At 44.2% G+C, this 19,457-nt stretch overlaps 1 protein-coding gene across 2 annotated transcripts in view; it reads right to left on the bottom strand.

The window, feature by feature from the left end:
* The window catches only part of LOC147418037 (sphingoid long-chain bases kinase 1-like), a 104,468-nt gene that overhangs the window by 64,776 nt on the left and 20,235 nt on the right, over positions 1 to 19,457 (bottom strand). For both annotated transcript variants that reach the window (XM_086507553.1, XM_086507554.1), the window contains 2 exons: positions 3,360 to 3,847; positions 2,694 to 3,053 (listed from right to left, as the gene is read on the bottom strand). In XM_086507553.1, the coding sequence (XP_086363679.1) occupies positions 2,694 to 3,053; positions 3,360 to 3,728 (729 nt within the window). In that variant the 5' untranslated portion in view covers positions 3,729 to 3,847. The remainder of the gene's footprint in view (positions 1 to 2,693; positions 3,054 to 3,359; positions 3,848 to 19,457) is intronic.

Below are 19,457 nucleotides of genomic sequence, written 5' to 3'. Positions count from 1 at the left end.
AAGATGCAATGAAGACAAGAACTCGCTCATGATCCGGTGGACACCTGAACTCCGATGTAGAATGCTTGCAATGCCACATACATGAACAAGGCACCTATGGAGAAGAGAGATCACTAAGATAGAAAGAGACAGGACATTTGAGAATGAGAGAGAGAGAGAGAGAAATAAAATGAAATGAAATGAAATGTTATATTAACGTCTTCAAAAGGCCAAAATGACTAGAACTAGAACTAGAGAGAGAGAGAGAGAGAGAGAGAGAGAGAGAGATCTAGAAAAGGCTCTCCATGTTGATAACAAGCTGCTCATACAAGTGACCAAGGGTGGTTCGGCATAGATCTGACATGCCCAATGGATAGACCCGAGGTGTGTTGACATGCCCAATGGATAGACCCGAGGTACACACAACTGCACTAACATTACCAACTGCACCTACACACGTAACCACTGGCACGGTCTCCACATGGGTATCACCTCTAACATGCTCTGAGAACATAGATCCGGTGCACCTCCTCATGCCATGCCAAGGTCTAGATTTGGATCTAGATCTCAAATAAGAAACTCTCCCACTGCATGATCACATGCCTATGTAAGGCCGCCCTGAGGAGACGTTGCATCTATTGCCCATGAAAAACGCCAAGCACTTCATCTACTGCTCATGAAAAACGCCGGGGCTTTATTGGAAAACGCCAAGACTGCTGACCAAAAACACTAGGCATGGAGCCTTAACCTGAATGCCAACACTGGCAAGATCTGCACCCGAGGGCTGCCTCCTAAGGGGGGGGCCTCTGGCTCTCTTCAATGCATAAAGGGGTGCCCCCCCCCCCCCCCACAGCCACACATAGGCCCAAACCCATCCTGCCCGACCCAGCCCTCAGCCGACCTGGCAGAAAGACCCTAAAATAGGGCTAACTGTCAAAAAGGGAGTCTAGACTCTACAGGCCTAGGGAGGCAAGGAAACTGCATGGAAAAATAGCCTAGGGCTACAGGAGCCTACATGGTCAAGGAACCAAACCAAAACCCTAAGCTAAACATGGTCGGCATAACCCGACATGAGAAAACTGCCTCACATTGGCCGGGCACAATCACAAAACAGCCCTCACTCCCTAACACATGTCCTTGGGAGAAACTCGGACCGACTGGGTCTAAACTAGAATGCCATACCGACTAGGTCTAAACTAGAATGCCGGACCCACACCTCCAACACAGGTGCAAAAATGTGGAAGAGGTGGGAGAAGGACAGCAAAGGCCCACAAGGCTCAAGCGAAAAATGTGCCAAGGCTAGGGAAAATTATTCTCAACCCCCAGGAGCCTATATGGGCCATGGAATGAGCCAAAACCCCGAGCTAAACATGGCTGGAAAATCCCGACATGAGAAAACTACCTCACTCTAGCCAGGCACAGTCACAAAACAACTCTCACTCCCTATCATTTGTCCCTAGGAGATATCGGGAACGACTAGACAAATCCACAAAGATACCATAATTCTTACCACACAGAACCAAGAGACAACCAAGACAAGAGTGGCTATATGTTATTGTGCTTTTAGGATGACCATATAGGCGACTAACCTCAATAATAGCCAGGCCTTCATGACAATTTTTTAACTTGTATACTAAGAAAGTTTTCTATGCCATCTAGCTAAGAAAGTTATCTCTACCTTTAAACTAAATTTGAATTATTCAAAAAACTCTTTACCTTTAAACTGATTTCTAGAATTTTGAATTCCGGAAGTTTTGACAATTTTTAGCATTTACATAGCTCTCTACCTTTAAACTAGCTATTTAAAATTTTGAATTCAGGAAGTCTTGGCAATATTTAGACAACTCTTGAGATGCGTTATGTAGGGTGTCCTATTTTCAGCAGCCTTTCTCCGTATTAGTAATTCGTTGTCATTAAATCTTGTTCACTCTTATGAATTTGCTGAGACAATTCCGATGTCTAACATTGTTTGGTTAAGATCCCTAATAGCAGATGCAAAGTACTTTTATTGATGTTAGTGTGGTAGAACATCAAACAGCATGGTCGTTTCAGCCATCCTTAAGAGGCGAAAGGTCATAAGGTGGAGAGGGAAAGACTTGAAAAGGAAAAATGCAACATGAAGTCAAGAGGACAAAATAATTTTAGCCTAGAGGAGCTACTAGCAACAGCTGGGGAAAAAAAGAGGTGTAAAGAGACAGTCATAGTCACTATTTCAGGGCTATCGGATCGGAAACTCCCTTTCCAAAGTCACCCGTTTCTCGTTTCCTTAGTACCGTTGCTTAACGAATTTTGAAGGTTACATGCAAAATTAAAATCCATGGATCCGTTTCTAATCGCTGCGTTGCAAAGAGCAAGCCGTCTCTGTCTTACATGGTCCTGCCAGTCTCATTTTCCATTTCCAATCCATGTGACTATGCAGGCAGCGAGTCTATTTGAATTTCAAAACAAGCCCTCATGAAGATCGTGGACTTTTGAAGCATCTAAAAAAAGCCATCACTAAGTGAACAAACATAAGATTTAAGAAACATAATGAAAAAATTTAAGCAGAAGCACCTAAGACCTAATTATCCTGAACTAGCAGTGCATAATGGAAGTTACCCATAATATGAACATGCTTGATCTTAAGAAGATGAACTCACACAAGCAAAATGACAAAATGTACATACACAAAGTATGATGATTTTTGTCAATGTTTTGAATAGAAAGAAAGGCACCTTCAATATAGGCTCCACTTTAGAATCATAAATTTTGCGAGCACATCCGCGCCCAGAGCGAGGATTCAAAATAACCAGCATAACTCGGTCCAACAGACATTTCGATGCATCATAAACAGGAGAATCTCTTGTTTCAACTATCGACCCTTGCCTTTTTGATGGTGGCAAAGGTTGTGGTGAATAATTGATGAAACAGTTTAAAGACTGAAAGGCTACAACCCATTTGGCTGCCTCCTCTGGCACTGGGGCCAAAAAATGAATGTCTTTTCTCTTGCGACATGTCTTCCTGCAAGGCCATCGTGACTTCAGCCACGGATATGAATGGACAGTGAATCTGCGGGTATGAAGAACATGTGAAATCTGCAAACAATTATAAATAGCACTGTATTAAAGATTATCAATCGCGGTCAGAAAAGAAGCTTTCCTAGCAAGCACAAAGGTCAGGTACTATTCAAGTAAACCCTATGATACTGGCGTCCAATGCATATTATTGTTTAGAGACAATATATCATTCTCAACCCTCTCAGATTAAAAGCAACATAAACCCATGCAGTTCAATTTACGTAAACGCATATTTTGTCTGAGCTGAAAATTCACTTCACAAACAGAAAATCACTTTTGGATGATACACTTCGTTAGTTCATGGCATAACGTGCAGACACTCACCGACACAATATCTGCCACCTTTAAGGTTTCTGAACCCCAAGTAAGCTCTTTTGCTGTAAGCTTTGCCATAACCTGAGCCTTTTCATTTGTTTCCTTAGAATTCTTTTTGTCACGCACAAGCTGGCCAGTGAAGACATACTCTCCCAATAAATTCAAGCACTCAGGTCCAACTTCAATCTTGTGATCATGACCGTTCTGAGACTCATAAATTCCATCAGTGTCATTCTGCACCTCAGCTCCTGTAGAGATCTTTGAAGATCGATGACTTTTGCTTGCTTTTGCCATAGACAGTAGATTGTTAGCATTACCACAGCAAAAACCAGTTTTCCTTGTAGCATCAACATGGGCATCATGGATACTATGGGACATTGCAAATTTTGTGTCTATCCTGCGTGAGAAAAATTCGTAGAATGCACTGAGGAATTAAAAAATCAGGCCGACTATGTTGGCTGCTTTGCCTATCAACCAGCAAGACTAGCTTCAGACACCTATTAAGAACCAAGAAGATGCATATTAGGGACTGTCTCAAATGTGTTAAAACTCCGCACAGTGAGCAATAACGTGGCCATTCATGATGACACATTCAAATAGCATACAACAGACAAAAAGGGGAAAAGGGTTGGAGGGCACAGGCCCGGGGGGGGGGGGGGGGGGGGGGGGGGGGGGGATGCAACTCAAGAAATCCCACATGGAGAGGTGCACTGCAGCAGATAATATTGCAAGTGCAGCTGACATAAATGTACAGCCTGTGTGGGTGGCATAAAAGAGAGTTCTTGGGTTGTTGTACTCACAATGAGTCCTATATGAACATCCTGAGCCTGTATTCATTGATGGTCCACAACTTACCGTGAATTTGTTTTACTTCAACTGCACTCACAATGAGTCCTGATTAAATGAAAAAAGGTCTCAAAACATTTTCTGCTCATTCTGTGAAGCCTTTCTGGATATAAACACCTAACGGTTATGATAGCTAGGTTTCTTAAAACCCCTCTCCTGAAGATATACATGGTAGCTAGGTTTCTTAAAACCCCTTCCTGAAGATATACATGGAAATTGCTGACTAGCTTTTCGGCTAGCTTGCTATTTAGATTATTTCAAGAGATAGGATTGATTTATGCACAACAAATACAATATTTGTAAAGTAAATTGTAGCATCACAAACCATATCTTGTTATATATAGCACAATGCAGAAGCGTAGATGCGACACCCGCGGCAGCAGACAAGTACGAGAGTGAGAGAGAAAAAATAGAGAGATTGACAAGCCAAGCTTGAGATTGCTCCACTTAAATCTTGACAAAGTGAGAGCCCCAGGGGCCCTTCTATACTTGCCAGACAAATTGCCCGACCAAGCCAAATAAATAGTGTCAAATACATAAAATAAATAACTAAATAAATGGGCTAACAACTAGGCACGTTCACATGGGATGCATAACTTTAACACTCCCTTTGCACCTCATAGTGGACTAAAGTTGATGAAATAGTCAAAGCAAAAGTAACCATGGATACCCCAGCACCCGGGATACTGGATTCCCCTCAGAGAATGCACCTGTCGACAATTCTTGAAACAGATTGTCACTGATGTTTACATCGGCTCATAAATCAAAGCTCGTGGACACCTCCCAAACCAAGACTCCACTCTCACGAACAATGAACACATCCTGTTTCCTTTATCCTCGAACATAGAACACATCCCATTTCCTTGTTACTCGAACTTCAAGGCATGAAGTGAAAATCCTCCTGTCCAACATAACCTTCAACATGCAAACCGAGTCTGCCAATCAAAGATCTCAGATTAACCTCATGCCCCGATGCCACCAAAGTGCACCTACCGTGGTCACATCTCCTCAGGCTTCTCTCTCAACTTGGTTGCAATCTCCGACAAAATAAAGCTAGCCTTGACGTTGTTGTCAAAGAAAATCAAGGTCCCATGTTCCCTCATTTTGCCCCATGCTTTGCAGAGCTTTGTAGACTACTAGGCTCTCTGCAGCCCTGAAAGGTATGACACAAGTCTTGCATTTATCTTTGCTTTCTTAACCTTCCTCTCCTTGGTAGCTTTGAATATTTATGAGATGCTTTCCTCCTTTTCCCCACACGTGTAACACTTGCCTTATTTGTACCACTTCCCAACTTCTACTCGACTAAAAGTTGTCTGTAGTCTGCTGACCAAGCTCTCTCTTTGCAATACACTTCTCTTTCTTCTTGCCCTTGTCCGACGACTTCTCATCTCAAACCTCATTCTCGAATGTCCACTCCCCTATAAGCAAGGGATAGCCATACTGTTCATGCGCCAGCATCCTTGTATGTTTAAAAGCTTCCTACCTTGGGTGATACCTCTTCAACTCAAGAGGTAACCCGTTGCAATACGTCTCCATTTGCTCATCAAAATGGACTAGAAAAGAAGCCATTGGTAGAAAAGCGTCCAAAAACTTTTGGTTGTACAACTGAAGGGTATTGTTACTTCTTGAACCCAAGGTGGTTCCAGGCAATCAAAGACATCAGCCTCATATGTTGGTGTCAACCATAGGGAAGGGAACATATTTGCATCCCACCAAAGTCTTTGGTGTCTTCTCCGGTCGCCGTCAACCATCACTTCAAAAGCATATTCCCTTTGAGACAAAAAGATGCTTTTCTAACATTGGAAGCTGTAACAGAGTTGGACACCCCAAGTCCGGAATCTAGCACGACACACGAGAGAATTGCTTTATACTTAAATCACAATTTAACTAAGAGATGACACGACCCTGCGTAGTTCCGTGCCCAGCGGTATTGGCCCCAAAGTCTGGCACCCCTTTTGGTATTAGTTTTTATATTAACACTGAGCAAAGTACAAATTCCGCGGGCCCTCTCTGCTCAGTGCTCGTCAGCAATCTAAGTGGAAGACAGGCCCTAGGTACATATTCATAGGCCCAAGGCCTTCTCAAAAGCAGTACATGAAAAGCTTCAAACTCAAAAGCATCTCGTCCCAAAAAACTAGCGCTGCCAGCAGCCAGCGCAAAATGCGGTGGATTTTGCGAAAATCAGTACGGTATGCCACATCAGCTGTCAACACAATTTGCAGGCAATCCGTACAGCTTTGCCACGTCGGCAATACTTTCGCATATTACTTTTCCTTTGTCCCTTTGTCCCCTTCGGACGGGGTACCATGAGTTGGTTATAACTTATCACTTTGTGACATACCCCCCTCTTGAAAGAATTGTAATCGCCCTCGATCACGCCTGCAAAATCAGACACAAGCCACAAACTAGATCAGTAGACACTGACTCCAAGTACCAATTCACTAGTCAACACAAATCCAGCACTTGCACAAAGACGACAGTCATTGAACATCCACATCACATTCAAATCAAATCACATAAATATACCTTCATAAGTTCAGAATAGTCTGAACTCACGAATTATAAGAGGGAATAAAGCACTCATAAAACTATAAAAGCAAGGGACACAAGAAGAGAAAAGGAAAAAAAAAAACTAAATCACTTTATTTGCTACGAAAGAAAACGAGAGAAAACAAAACATTATTAACTTAAAAATGTTTTTAGAGAAGGCATGCGCAAAATAAGTCGACGCGGCTTACTTGGCTAAAACTTAAAACAAGTACTCAACATTAAACAAAAAAGGATAGACATCTTAAAAACTTAATCCAAACTTCTCAAAAACTTAACCCTAGAAATCAAACTTCACACAACAACTTCTAAAGGGACAAATTCTTGAGTCCTAAAGTAAGCTAAATACGAAATCGAAAAATGCATACTACTACAAATCTACGAAGAAGAGGCTACAAATAACCAGAGAAGTACAAAGATCCAAACTTGACAATATGTGACCTCAACTTTGCTGCTTGTCCAAACAAGAAGAATAAGATAGTCACCTTTATCATGCATAGCTTGGACAACATTAAATCCATATCATGCATAGCTTCAAATCAAATCACATAAAATCCATCGAGATCTAGAACCATGATCTCTCGGCAAAGTGTTTAGCAATCGCATCTAAATCCACACCGGACCTCACTGATGTCGGATTGACTAATTCTTATTGCTATCATGTCCATAGAATCTCAAGACCGAAATGCTGCAGTCATTTCGTCTTTCAAACTTCTTATGCCGTGATTGAGACTTCTCAAGAGCCTCGTGAACCTTGGCAAAAGCAATTTCCAAATCTCTCGTATATTGATCCGCTTCAAAAATCTTGTCCTTTGTGCTTAGAAATGGAGGAACCTTCTTAGCACCCTCGATTACTTCAAATGGTGCCTTCCCCGTCGATGAATGAACCGTGTTGTTGTAGGCAAATTCAACCAAGGGCAAGTACTTTTTCCATTGATTCTTTTGATCCAAAGTGCAAGACTTCAATAAATCCAAGACCACTAAATTTGCTATTTTAGACTGTCCGTCTGTCTGTCGGTGGAATGAGGACAAGAACTGCAACCGTGTGCCAATTTTCTCCCAGATTGCCCCCAAAACAAACTCGTGAATCAGGGGTCTCGGTCCGAGACTATGGACTCGGGCATGCCATGTAACCGAAAAAATCTTTGAGATGAAGAGTCTCACCAAATGGTCAGGCTTAACTGTCTTCTTTACCGGAATGAAGCGGGCTTGCTTGCTAAATCTGTCAATGACTGTCCAAATGCCATCATGCCTACTTCGAGTCTTTGGAAGATCAAAAATAAAATCCATAGCAATGCTTTCCGAGGGGAGGACAGGCGGGTATGGGTAAAGGGTGTAGAAGTCCTGGTGCCTTATGCTTGTCAAACTTTTTCTTTTGCATACTAAGCAACTGTGAACAAACTCGTCCATATCCTTTTTGAGCCTTGGCCAATAAAAGTAACGCTCAACATCCTTCAAGGTGGTATCTATGTCGCGGTGGCCTGTCAAAATCTTTTCCCTCAAAGGCTATGTAACACACAACTCATAATCCGCATCAAATAGCCGTCCCGTATAGAATAGCCTACAATTGTCTCCCCACTCTGTATCCGATGAAAGATGTCTGCAAAGTCGGGATGTGTGGCATATTGATCTACCATATCCTCAAAGCTTCGATGATGTATCGCAAAAATAGCCAGAACCAAGGGCTTTCGAGACAATGCATCTACCACTAGATTCTTCTGCCCCTGAACATGGACTATCTCGAAGTGAGACTGTGACAAGATGTTAGCCCGCATCTACTTTTCCGAAAGCTACTTCTGTGACAAAAAGTAGCGTAAACTCTGATGATCTGTAAAGACGGTAAAGTCGGCTCCGAGTAGATAGTGTCGCCATTGCATAAGAGCATGGATAACCGCCAACAGCACTTTCTCGTAAATCTGTGCAACCAACTCAGGACGTAAAAAAATCCTGCCCTTGTAAGAAATTACATGGCCTTCTTACATCAAAACTGCTCCCAGACTGCGACCACAAGCATCACAATAAACTTTGACTGGCTTTTGCAAGTTTGGCAAGGCCAACACTCGTCCAGTTGTCAGCTTTTCCTTGAGAGTATGAAAGGTTGCAATCTCTATCGGTCCCCAAGTAAATTGAACTCGTTTCTGGGTCAGTATATGCAATGGAGAAGTTATCTCTGCAAATTTCCGAATGAACCGCCGATAATATGGCCCAGAAAGCTTCGAACCTCATGAATATTCTTCAAATCAAGCCAATCACGAATAGTCTCAATTTTGGCCGGGTCCATCTTTACCCCATCTGCTGAGACAATGTCTCCTAATAAGTGTATCTATGGCAAGAAGACCTCGCTCTTTTTTTCATTTATAACCAATCTATGTTTTTGCAGTGCCTGGAAAACTTGTAACACATGGTGTTGATGCTCTATTTCACTCTTGGAGAAAACGATGATGTCGTCAAAGAAAGTGCCCACAAATGATCGATACTCTTTGAAAATGATGTCCATCATATGGTTGAATGTAGCCGGTGCATTTGTAAGGCCAAATGGCATGACCAAATATTCGTATAAACCAAAAGTCGTCCTGAAAGCTATCTTGTAGACATCTCCAAGCAATTTGGATCTGAAAATATCCACTCTTAATATCAATTCAACTAAAACAAGTGGACCCCTGAAGTCTGTCGATTATATCATCGATCCTAGGGATAGGGACTCTATTCTTGATGGTGATTTTATTGAGAGCTCTATAGTCAATGCACATTCTCCAATGTCTATATTTCTTTAATACTAGTAGCACTAGTAAACAGAAAGGTGAAGTACTAGGTTGAATGAGACCCTTTTCTAGAAGTTCTTTTAGCTGGTCCATTATCTCTTAATTTTGGGCTCGGCTAACTCGGTAAGGTGGTCGATTCGGTGGTGTACTACCGAGAATCAAAACAATCGTGTGATCCTAAGGACGAGGAGGAGGTATCTCACGTGTGCACTTCACTTGCGCTACGTGGACATGCTTCTGCCATAGTCTAGCATCAGTCATAGCCTAGCTTTGGACTGAGCCTGGCACTTTGTGAGCCTCTAGCAGGACGTGCATATCCACGCCAGTCATAGTGCATACCCTCTCTTGCACAAGAACATTCATTTTATTATGCAAGCATTTTACCGTGTGAACCACCTCTTATAAGTCATTTTATTAAAAGTGACGTTTGAAGAAAAAATGTAAAAAATGTAATTTTGTTGGGAACCTTGCCCTACCCAACATATAATTCCTATATAAGAAACCCATTGGGCACTCAATAGAGGCAGAGGAAGCAGGGACAAAAAAAGGGCAGGCACCGCAGCAGACCGGCAGGCACCCTCAGGCTCCCCAACATTTTCTCTACAATTCAGCCCAGCATTTTCAGCATCAGCAGTTCAGCGTTTTCAGCCCACAGCCACCAACGTTTCAATTTTCAGCCCTTAGCTTCGCCGGACCGCAACACCCATTGCAAGTCCTTGCCGCATTGACCAACCAGCAGTAGATCAGCCTCGCATTTTCAGTTTTCAGCCAAGACAGCCAATGTTTTGGAATTCCAGCCCAGATCAGCCAGCGTTTTGCATTCTCCGCCTTTGCACGACTCGGTGGTTGCAAATCAGCCCCGTAGTACCGCCACAGTAGCAGATCCATAGCAGAGCATCTAGCATTTTCAGTTTTCAGCCTTGACACCGTTGTCGTCGACACCATCGTCGTCATCGTCATCACAATCCCTATCTTGACAACGATACCTTCGTCGTCGTCATCGCAGATCCCTATCTTGACAACAACACCTTTGTCGCCATCCTCGCAGATCCCGGACTTGACGACGACATCATCGTCGTTATCGTCACAAGCGTAGACATAGTCGTCATCAAATACCATAGCATCAGTATCCCTTAGCAACAGCATCTAAGCAATTAGTCATTATGGTAGCATTTGTGCAAGAATAAAGAAAGTACTTGCTCTGGCAACAGAGCAAGGGGGCCCTTGAGGGATGGGACCCGACATCCTTGTGTCGTCTCTTTTCTCTCTCTCGTCTCTCTCTTTCTTTTAGTTCAGTTCAATTCTTTCAAGTGAAGTAAAGTGTCCCTTGTGTTTGTGTGCGGAGTACTAGATCCCAGCAATTCCTTATTCTCTTCTGCTGCACCTGACATTGGTATCAGAGCTCTGTGTGTTGCTAAATTGGCTTTATCTGACATAAAAATAATTCTAAATGAATTATTGGATTTATAAGTGAGAGGGTTTTCTCGCTTGGAACACCAGGAAAAATAATTATAAATGAATTATTGGAATTTTAAGTGAGAGGGTTTTTCTCAGGAGATATCCGAGTACAGAGTATTCCTAGTGCGTCATTGAAAGTAATGACGGGAGCACTGAGAACGGGAATATCTGTAAGGCCACCACGAACGGGTACTTCTGATGCGCACATCGGATGGGTGACAGGGAGCATCGGAAAGAAGTATCCGACCATCCGGGAACGGACATCTCTGATGCGTCATAGGATGGGTGACATAGAGCATCGTGAAGGAGATTGTACCGTAAGTTCAGTAGGAAAGGACTAGGTGATGGGTATTCCTGATGCGTCACAAGGTGGGTGACGGGTGCATCGGAAAGGGGATATCCATAGTCGAGAGGAAATCCGAACTAGAAAAGAGGAATACGCGTAAAGACGCAAGCACAAGAATAAAGATGGGTTTTGAGAAGCTTTTCTTAAAAAGCAGAATATTTTAACGAGTTTTCCGGGAAGAGCAGACGCTTTCCCGCGAGGAATCCATGTTTGCATAGCATTCGTGCATGTGGTTGCATCCAGGGACGCCTGAGAAGTGCTGTGAAAGCATTGTTTTTAACTTATAAGGTTTTATTGAGTTTTTGGGCAGGTTCATACCAATTTTAAAAATATGCAGGCCGTCCACTTAATAAGTGGGCAGCCACTTAGAAAATAAAGCAACAAAACCAGCCAGTGAATTCTCTCTCCCTATTTCAGGTAGAACAGGAAAAAAAAAAAAAAAAACGGCGGCGATCTCTATGCGAGCAGCTATTAGTGCCGTGGTCAAGGAGCTATAAAAGCACCACATGCCCTCACTGAAGAGCGAGTTGCCAGCGCCAGCAAGAGAAGACTCTGCCCCCAGAAGACGCGAGAGATTGCAAGACTACGAAGCACGGAAGTCGCTTTTCCCGCGCAAGAGCGACAGGTATCTATTGTGGATTCGCCATATGAAGTGTTGTCGCGTGTTTGCGTGTGTGTTTGCAGGTACTTCATTCCGAAGGAGAAGCGAGAAGGCTTCGGCCTACGCTTGGGAATTCTGAGAACGGAATTCGAAAATTGTCTGCGGAGTCTCGACTCCGAGTACAGACGGAAAAAGGATTGAGAGCTCGTCTTTCGGATTTCCCTTACGGGAAGGAACGACCATCAAGTCAGAGATTTAGAACGGAGGGGTTTTCTCCGGTTCTTGTGCTCGTAAAAAGATTCTCCCTAATAAAGAATTCTCTTTAAAGGGGAGGACCAGCCCATCTTCTGGTCCCCAGTACTGTGTCGATCTTCTCACTCTCTCTCTCGCTTTATCTTTTTCTCTCTATATCCTTTGGCTTCAATATTAAGTGATAAATCCTATTTATCCAAGTATATTTTATATTGTTATGCGCTCCCGTTTGTGACAGTGGTATCAGAGCATGGTCTCCTCTCTTTCTTTGTAAAGGAGGACGACTCTGGGAAGATACGGGAAGAAGCCATGATAAGCCAAGAGAGAAGTAAGCAGGCGGAACCCTCACCCTACAGGAAAAGCTTGCAGAGTTGGATTTTTTTTTTCCTCTTTGCAAGAAGTCGACACAAGACTTGGGATTCTCTGAGAAGGCGACAAGAGCATGATGCTCAAGAACCTAGAGAATCCAAGGAGTGGAATGCTCGAGATTTTTCAGAATCCAAAAAATATCCATGAACGTCAATCCAAAACTTTAGCCATGAAATCCCGTCATTCCGGGAAGGATATGAAGAAGGTCTCTAGACCTAGGAACACTTCCAGTCAAGTTTGATACTTTTGACTGAAGGGAAGATGCCCCGAAAGCTACCGCTTTGATTCGACAAGTTTGAAGTTGCCTTTGCAAACGGCAATTTCTGAAAAAGCGTCGAAGATGAGGCATGTGATTAAACACCTCAAGGGGATTGCAAGTACTTGGTGGTATATCAAAGCTCTGCAAGGAACTTACAACAAGACTTGGATTCAATTCAAGGCCGAATTTTCGGACAAATTTTTTTCCTCTACGCTTTGAGGAAGGCATCCAAGAAGATTGGGATCGGTTTGCCCAATAGAAATACGAGCGAGTCCAAGCAAGTAGTGGTTCACTCTTGCCAAGGTAGCTCCACTCTTGACCCTCTCTGAGGAAGGAAAGATGAAGAAATTCAACAAAGGACTTTTGCCCGAATTTTGTAGACGCATCTGCAAGATGCTTTGCAGCAGATGGTGGAGTCAGCAATAAAAGCTGAAAGTGTACACCTTAGTGTACATAGAATACAATCCCCGCAGTGGGATGAGAACCATTGAACACAGAAAAAAATGAATTTTTGTTACCTCTCCTCGAAGGATACATTGCTATCCGGAGAGAGTTTGGAGTAAGGTAATTCAATCTAACTCCTGAGTTTTTGAATAGAAGACCCTCAAACTTAAAGTGAGAGGGCAGGTCTTTAATCAAAGTTAAATCTTTGAGAAACTCATCAATTGTGTATTGCTTTTATGCACGAGATATGCACGTGTCTAACCAGGACAATCACTCTCCAGTGTTTATGAGAGTAAGGTTGAGTCAGAACATTGTTTTATACGATGAACTGCTTTGCTTAACTAGCCGGAAGGTCAACTATTGATCTGGTATCCGGTAATTCTCGAATAGATTACCTGCTACTGTGGGTAGGAAAATTATGAAGGAACCATTCTGAGCTTTTCAGCAGAGAAAAGCTTTCATTAAGCTTGAATACTCTTTAAGCCCACACCCCCTACCCGGTCAGGGAAGACATGGTAGTGCTTTTCGCACAAGTGAATGAACACTCTCTTTACGAGGGAAGGAACAAGTGACGACTACGGCCTGTGCTCGAGGAATCCAAGGATTGAAATCCTAGTTAATTTGATGAGTGGGTTTTGCTCTAAGATCGAGCCAAGGGATCGTCAGGTTGAGTGTCTTCGCTCTAAGGATCTTCAGAAGGAAAGGAAATTTCCCAGGTTCACCGAAACTAACACAGCTTAAGAATTATGTACACCTTTGAGTACATGGATAACACACGAAGATGCAGACCTATGCCAAGGAACTGGATGAGAGTTTGTTATACTCTCTTGAGCGCCTTTTTGCGTGCAAGGATATTCCGACACGAGAATCTCTATTTGAGATGTGTTCGGTAGAAGGAATTTGAGTTCCTCTACGGAGAAGAGGTTTTCTGATGGTCGTTGATCATTGAGTACGCTATGTGCCTTTACCATTACAATAGCAATTTTTGGTTGCGATATATGTTTCTCCATGAGCAGGTCAAGTAGCATTTACACGCTGCTGGAATAAATTCGAACTATTATGTTCGTAAGAATATAGTTCGCCAACCGTTTCAAAATGGTAAGAATCAAAGAGGGTTCGCTCTATTGTGAAACGGATTTGAACATACGTTCAGAAAATGCTATGGCTAGAATTCTATCTGCCTGAGATTTTGCAAGACGTCATTGATGCTCGCAAGGTGAATCATTTTTTATGATTTTGTAAGTAAGAGACGCTAATGGACGTCGGGAAAACACTGCTGGTGGTAATAACTTGCAGGAGGAAAGGATTAGAAGGAAGTGCCCGTGTACAAGGAATCTTCGGATTAGAACCGTCTGCCTACGTTGAGCGACAGCCCGAAACAAGAACCTTCTTTAGCGAACTCTGTTTGTGAAAGAAAGACATCGAGCTTAATGCTCTCGACATGCCCTACGCGGGAGGACAGAAGAGGTTTAATATCCTCAGGACTAATAGCGCAAGGTTATGCGCAAGGACATAGACCTAGAGCATGGCCTGGAGCAGCGACAGCCGATGTGCATGGAGGAGCGCCTACGGCAGCCCCTCGTCTGGAACCCCATGGTTAGCACTCAGAGAGGCCACTTGGTTGGTAGTCGACCTCATGTTTCATGGGGTCCCATGGCAGCAAGTCCAGCGCGCTCTCTAGGTGACTGGCTAGAGTTCACAGGTTTGTTAGAGGAGGTACAGGGTTTCCAGCTGCACGGCATGAGAGGGGTGCAGAGCATGTGTCAGGACATCTCAGAGTCAGTTCCAGCTAAGTGGCTCACACCTCTCGAGCAAGTAGCACCCCGGTAGATGGGAGCCTTCACACGACTGTAGGTTCTCATTTCAATCAGGGCCTGCTCAGAGACTGTACCAGCCCTGTTCTTCGAGCTTCAGGGTGGGGGACGACTACAACGAGTTGCAGTAGAGGCCCCGCAAGTAGCAGAGTGCTGTTTTCAGAGGATCCGAGTTGTGGGCATATGTGGGAGGACTTGCGTCATAGACCACCCTGACCCAACAACTCTTGAGACTGGACACTGGAGGCTTTGGGCTTGGGAGTGCTGTCCACTGGCACGAGTACAGTGGGATCCTGGTGAGTGGCTATGGAGGGACCCCTTCTCTTCTGCAGACCACCCAGAAGTCCCCTTCTTTCAGTACACTGTTCGGCTTGGACGGCACATACTAGTAGCACAGAGAGAGGCCCTCCCCGCTGCAGCACGTCATTGGCAGGAGGAGGGTCTCACCGTCGAGTTCTTGGCAGACTTTTGGGAGAGGTTGTGGGACTCCCGACAGCCGAGGCGAGTCACCTTGTTTCAGTTGCTGGTCGCACACAGAGCCACAGGAGTAGGGAGCTGGCTAGTGCATAGTGGTCTCTCGGCCACATGTGCAGCTTGTGACCATTTGGTGGGGAGTCAGCGTCACTGTCTTTGGGACTGTCCCTCGGCCCAGCAGGTGTGGCTACGAGTTCTTCGGTTGATGCCTGCTCTCTCCACGGCTCGACAGTACACTTGGGGGGCAACAGCTTGGTCCACCCTCACGGGCCCGGCACTTCAGTTTGAGCTATCTTCCACCAGCAGATGATAGTGATGCAGGGGGGACGTCCTACACTCCAGCCTGCTACAGAGCTTACTCCACAGGAGTGGTGCAGTGAGAGAGGAGTGTTGGGAGCTCATCAGTGGCCTGACGGTTCATCTGGCGGGCCCGTTGTTTCCGCATCTTTGAGGCTCGCCCTGTGCCACCAGAAGAGACTATTCGTGACTTTTGGCGAGAGCTGATCCATACTCTCAGAGGACAGCTTGAGGGACTACAGGGCAGCTCCGACCGCATGCGGGACCGCCGCGAGGCTTTCCTTCGACTTTGGCGCCCTGGGCCTTTCTACACCATAGTCCAGGGGGTGCTCAGATGGCACTACTGTCCACCTGTGTGGCTCTTCCCTCCTCCCATCTCTTGATTTAGCCTCATTGTATATATGTTGTTTTTTCATTGGGAGAGTCTCCCCATCATGCTTGTTGTAGCCCTCTCTTGCAGAGGAGGTTGTAGCCCTATGGGCAGTTTTCATTAACTAATAGAAGGATCTTTTTCTCGGGAAAAAAAAAGGACATAGACCTAGATTGATTTCTAGGAGGATTATTCTTCTCGGAATTGAGAAGGTGGAATTGAGTTAACAGATTCTCGGATGAGGAAACTTCCAATCTGTTGGAAAGACGTGAATGACGAGTTCTTACATAGCTCGTAAGTTTAATGAATGGTGAAGGATATCCTCGAGGTACTAGAGGAAGGACATGAACTGGTAAGGTAAGTATTGAATTATTGAATTTTTGTTTAATTTAATTTCTAAGTTCTCTTTTGAGAAAGGACTAGCTCAACTCACCATTGAGCAAGATTTGAAATTTTTCCGGTTTCTCCCCGGCAGTTCAATTGGCCCTCTACAGTTGAGGACAACTGTTAATAAGGGATGTTGCTAAATTGACTTTATCTGACATAAAAATAATTCTAAATGAATTATTGGATTTATAAGTGAGAGGGTTTTCTCGCTTGGAACACCAGGAAAAATAATTATAAATGAATTATTGGAATTTTAAGTGAGAGGGTTTTTCTCACAGGAGATATCCGAGTACAGAGTATTCCTAGTGCGTCATTGAAAGTAATGACGGGAGCACTGAGAACGGGAATATCTGTAAGGCCACCAGGAACGGGTACTTCTGATGCGTCACATCGGATGGGTGACAGGGAGCATCGGAAAGAAGTATCCGACCATCCGAGAACGGACATCTCTGATGCGTCATAGGATGGGTGACATAGAGCATCGTGAAGGAGATTGTACCGTAAGTTCAGTAGGAAAGGACTAGGTGATGGGTATTCCTGATGCGTCACAAGGTGGGTGACGAGTGCATCGGAAAGGGGATATCCATAGTCGAGAGGAAATCCGAACTAGAAAAGAGGAATACGCGTAAAGACGCAGGCACAAGAATAAAGATGGGTTCTGAGAAGCTTTTCTTAAAAAGCGGAATATTTTAACGAGTTTTCCGAGAAGAGCAGATGCTTTCCCGCGAGGAATCTATGTTTGCATTGCATTTGTGCATGTGGTTGCATCCAGGGACGCCTGGGAAGTGCTGTGAAAGCATTGTTTTTAACTTATAAGGTTTTATTGAGTTTTTGGGCAGGTTCATACCAATTTTAAAAATATGCCGGCCGTCCACTTAATAAGTGGACAGCCACTTAGAAAATAAAGCAACGAAACCAGCCAACGAATTCTCTCTCTCTATTTCAGATAGAACAGGAAAAAAAACGAAAAATAAAATTATTAAAAAAAATTATTTAAAAAAAAACGGCCGCAATCTCTACGCGAGCAGCTATTAGTGACGTGGTCAAGGAGCTATAAAAGCACCACATGCCCTCACTGAAGAGCGAGTTGCCAGCGCTAGCAAGAGAAGACTCTGCCCCCAGAAGAAGCGAGAGATTGCGAGACTACGAAGCACGGAAGTCGCTTTTCCCGCGCAAGAGCGACAGGTATCTATTGTGGATTCACCATACGAATTGTTGTCGCGTGTTTGCGTGTGTGTTTGCAGGTACTCCATTCCGAAGGAGAAGCGAGAAGGCTTCGGCATACGCTTGGGAATTCTGAGAACGGAATTCGGAAATTATCTGCGGAGTCTCGACTCCGAGTACAGACGGAAAAGGATTGAGAGCTCGTCTCTCGGATTTCCCTTACGGGAAGGAACGACCATCGAGTCAGAGATTTAGAACGGAGGGGTTTTCTCCGGTTCTTGTGCTTGTAAAAAGATTCTCCCTAATAAAGAATTCTCTTTAAGGAGGGGGACCAGCCCATCTTCTGGTCCCCAGTACTATGTCGATCTTCTCACTCTCTCTCTCTCTCGCTTTATCTATTTCTCTCTATATCCTTTGGCTTCAATATTAAGTGATAAATCCTATTTATCCGAGTATATTTTATATTGTTATGCGCTCCCGTTTGTGACACTGTTCGTGCTTCAGCTTCGCAAACTCAAGGAAAGAACCTAAAGAAGAACCCAGATCTTTGAAGGAAGATCGACATCGGATACACAAAAACCCAGATCTCGAGTACCAAGATCTCCTAGCCTTGTATGCGGATATGGAAGGAGTTGGAGACAGGATCCCTAACCTCTTCTGCATTCGCATTCGCATTCGCATGTAGCATGTAGCATGCATCCATTTCCCTCGTCATTGAATCTTTGGAAAGGACTCATCATTGAATCTTTGGAAAGGACTCTAGAACCACACCTCGGTCCATCAACACCGGTAATGTTTTCACCACAGTCAGTGTTCAGGGAACAACTCTTGCTACAGCAGGCAGAGAGCACTATCTGGTATAGAGCCCAGGCTGATACTCGACAATCGTAGTAAGGCTGGACATTGACCCTTACACGGTGTTTGCATCGCCAGTAGTACCCAAAGCACCCACAGCACCCGCAATGTTTTCACGACAGAACTATTCAAGTGGTAGTGCGTGCTTGCAAGCAGAGTCAGCACGAAGGCTGGTTTTCTACGACAGTAGTAAGGCTACCTAGTAACTCAATTGGTCGGTGTTTACATCGCAGCAGTACCTACATCCGTAGTATCCACCCGTTTGGAGGAATTTTCATTGGTGATGCATCCACAGCATCAAAAGCATTCATCAGCCAGCATCAGAAGTATGGATAGAAGTTCGGCACTTGTACCTCACTTTTAATAGGGGGGGATGTCACGTACGCACTTCACTTGCGCTACGTGGACATGCTTCTGCCATAGTCTAGTATCAGTCATAGCCTAGCTTAGGACTGAGCGTGGCACTTGTGAGCCTCTAGCAAGACGTGCATGTCCAGGCCGGTCATAGTTGCATACCCTCTCTTGCACAAGAACACTCATTTTATCATGCAAGCATTTTACCGCGTGAACCACCTCTTATAAGTCATTTTATAAAAAGCGACTTTTGGAATTCTTTTTGTAAGTTTGTTGGGAAGCTTGCCCTGCCCAACATATAATTCCTATAAAAGAAACCCATTGGGCACTCAGTAGAAGTAGAAGGAGCGACACAAAAAGGGCAGGCATCGCAGCACACCGGCATGCACCCTCAGGCTCCCCAACGTTTTCTCAACATTTCAGCCCAGCGTTTTCAGCATCAGCAGTTCAGCGTTTTCAGCCCACAGCCACCAACGTTACAGTTTTCAGCCCTTGACTTCGCCCGACC

Source organism: Adiantum capillus-veneris, chromosome 30 (assembly GCF_014529385.1).
Source record: "Adiantum capillus-veneris isolate H3 chromosome 30, ASM1452938v2, whole genome shotgun sequence".
Classification (NCBI taxonomy): domain Eukaryota; kingdom Viridiplantae; phylum Streptophyta; class Polypodiopsida; order Polypodiales; family Pteridaceae; genus Adiantum; species Adiantum capillus-veneris.
Note: the sequence above shows the minus strand (reverse complement) of the source record. Positions and strands in the feature narration are given on the sequence as shown.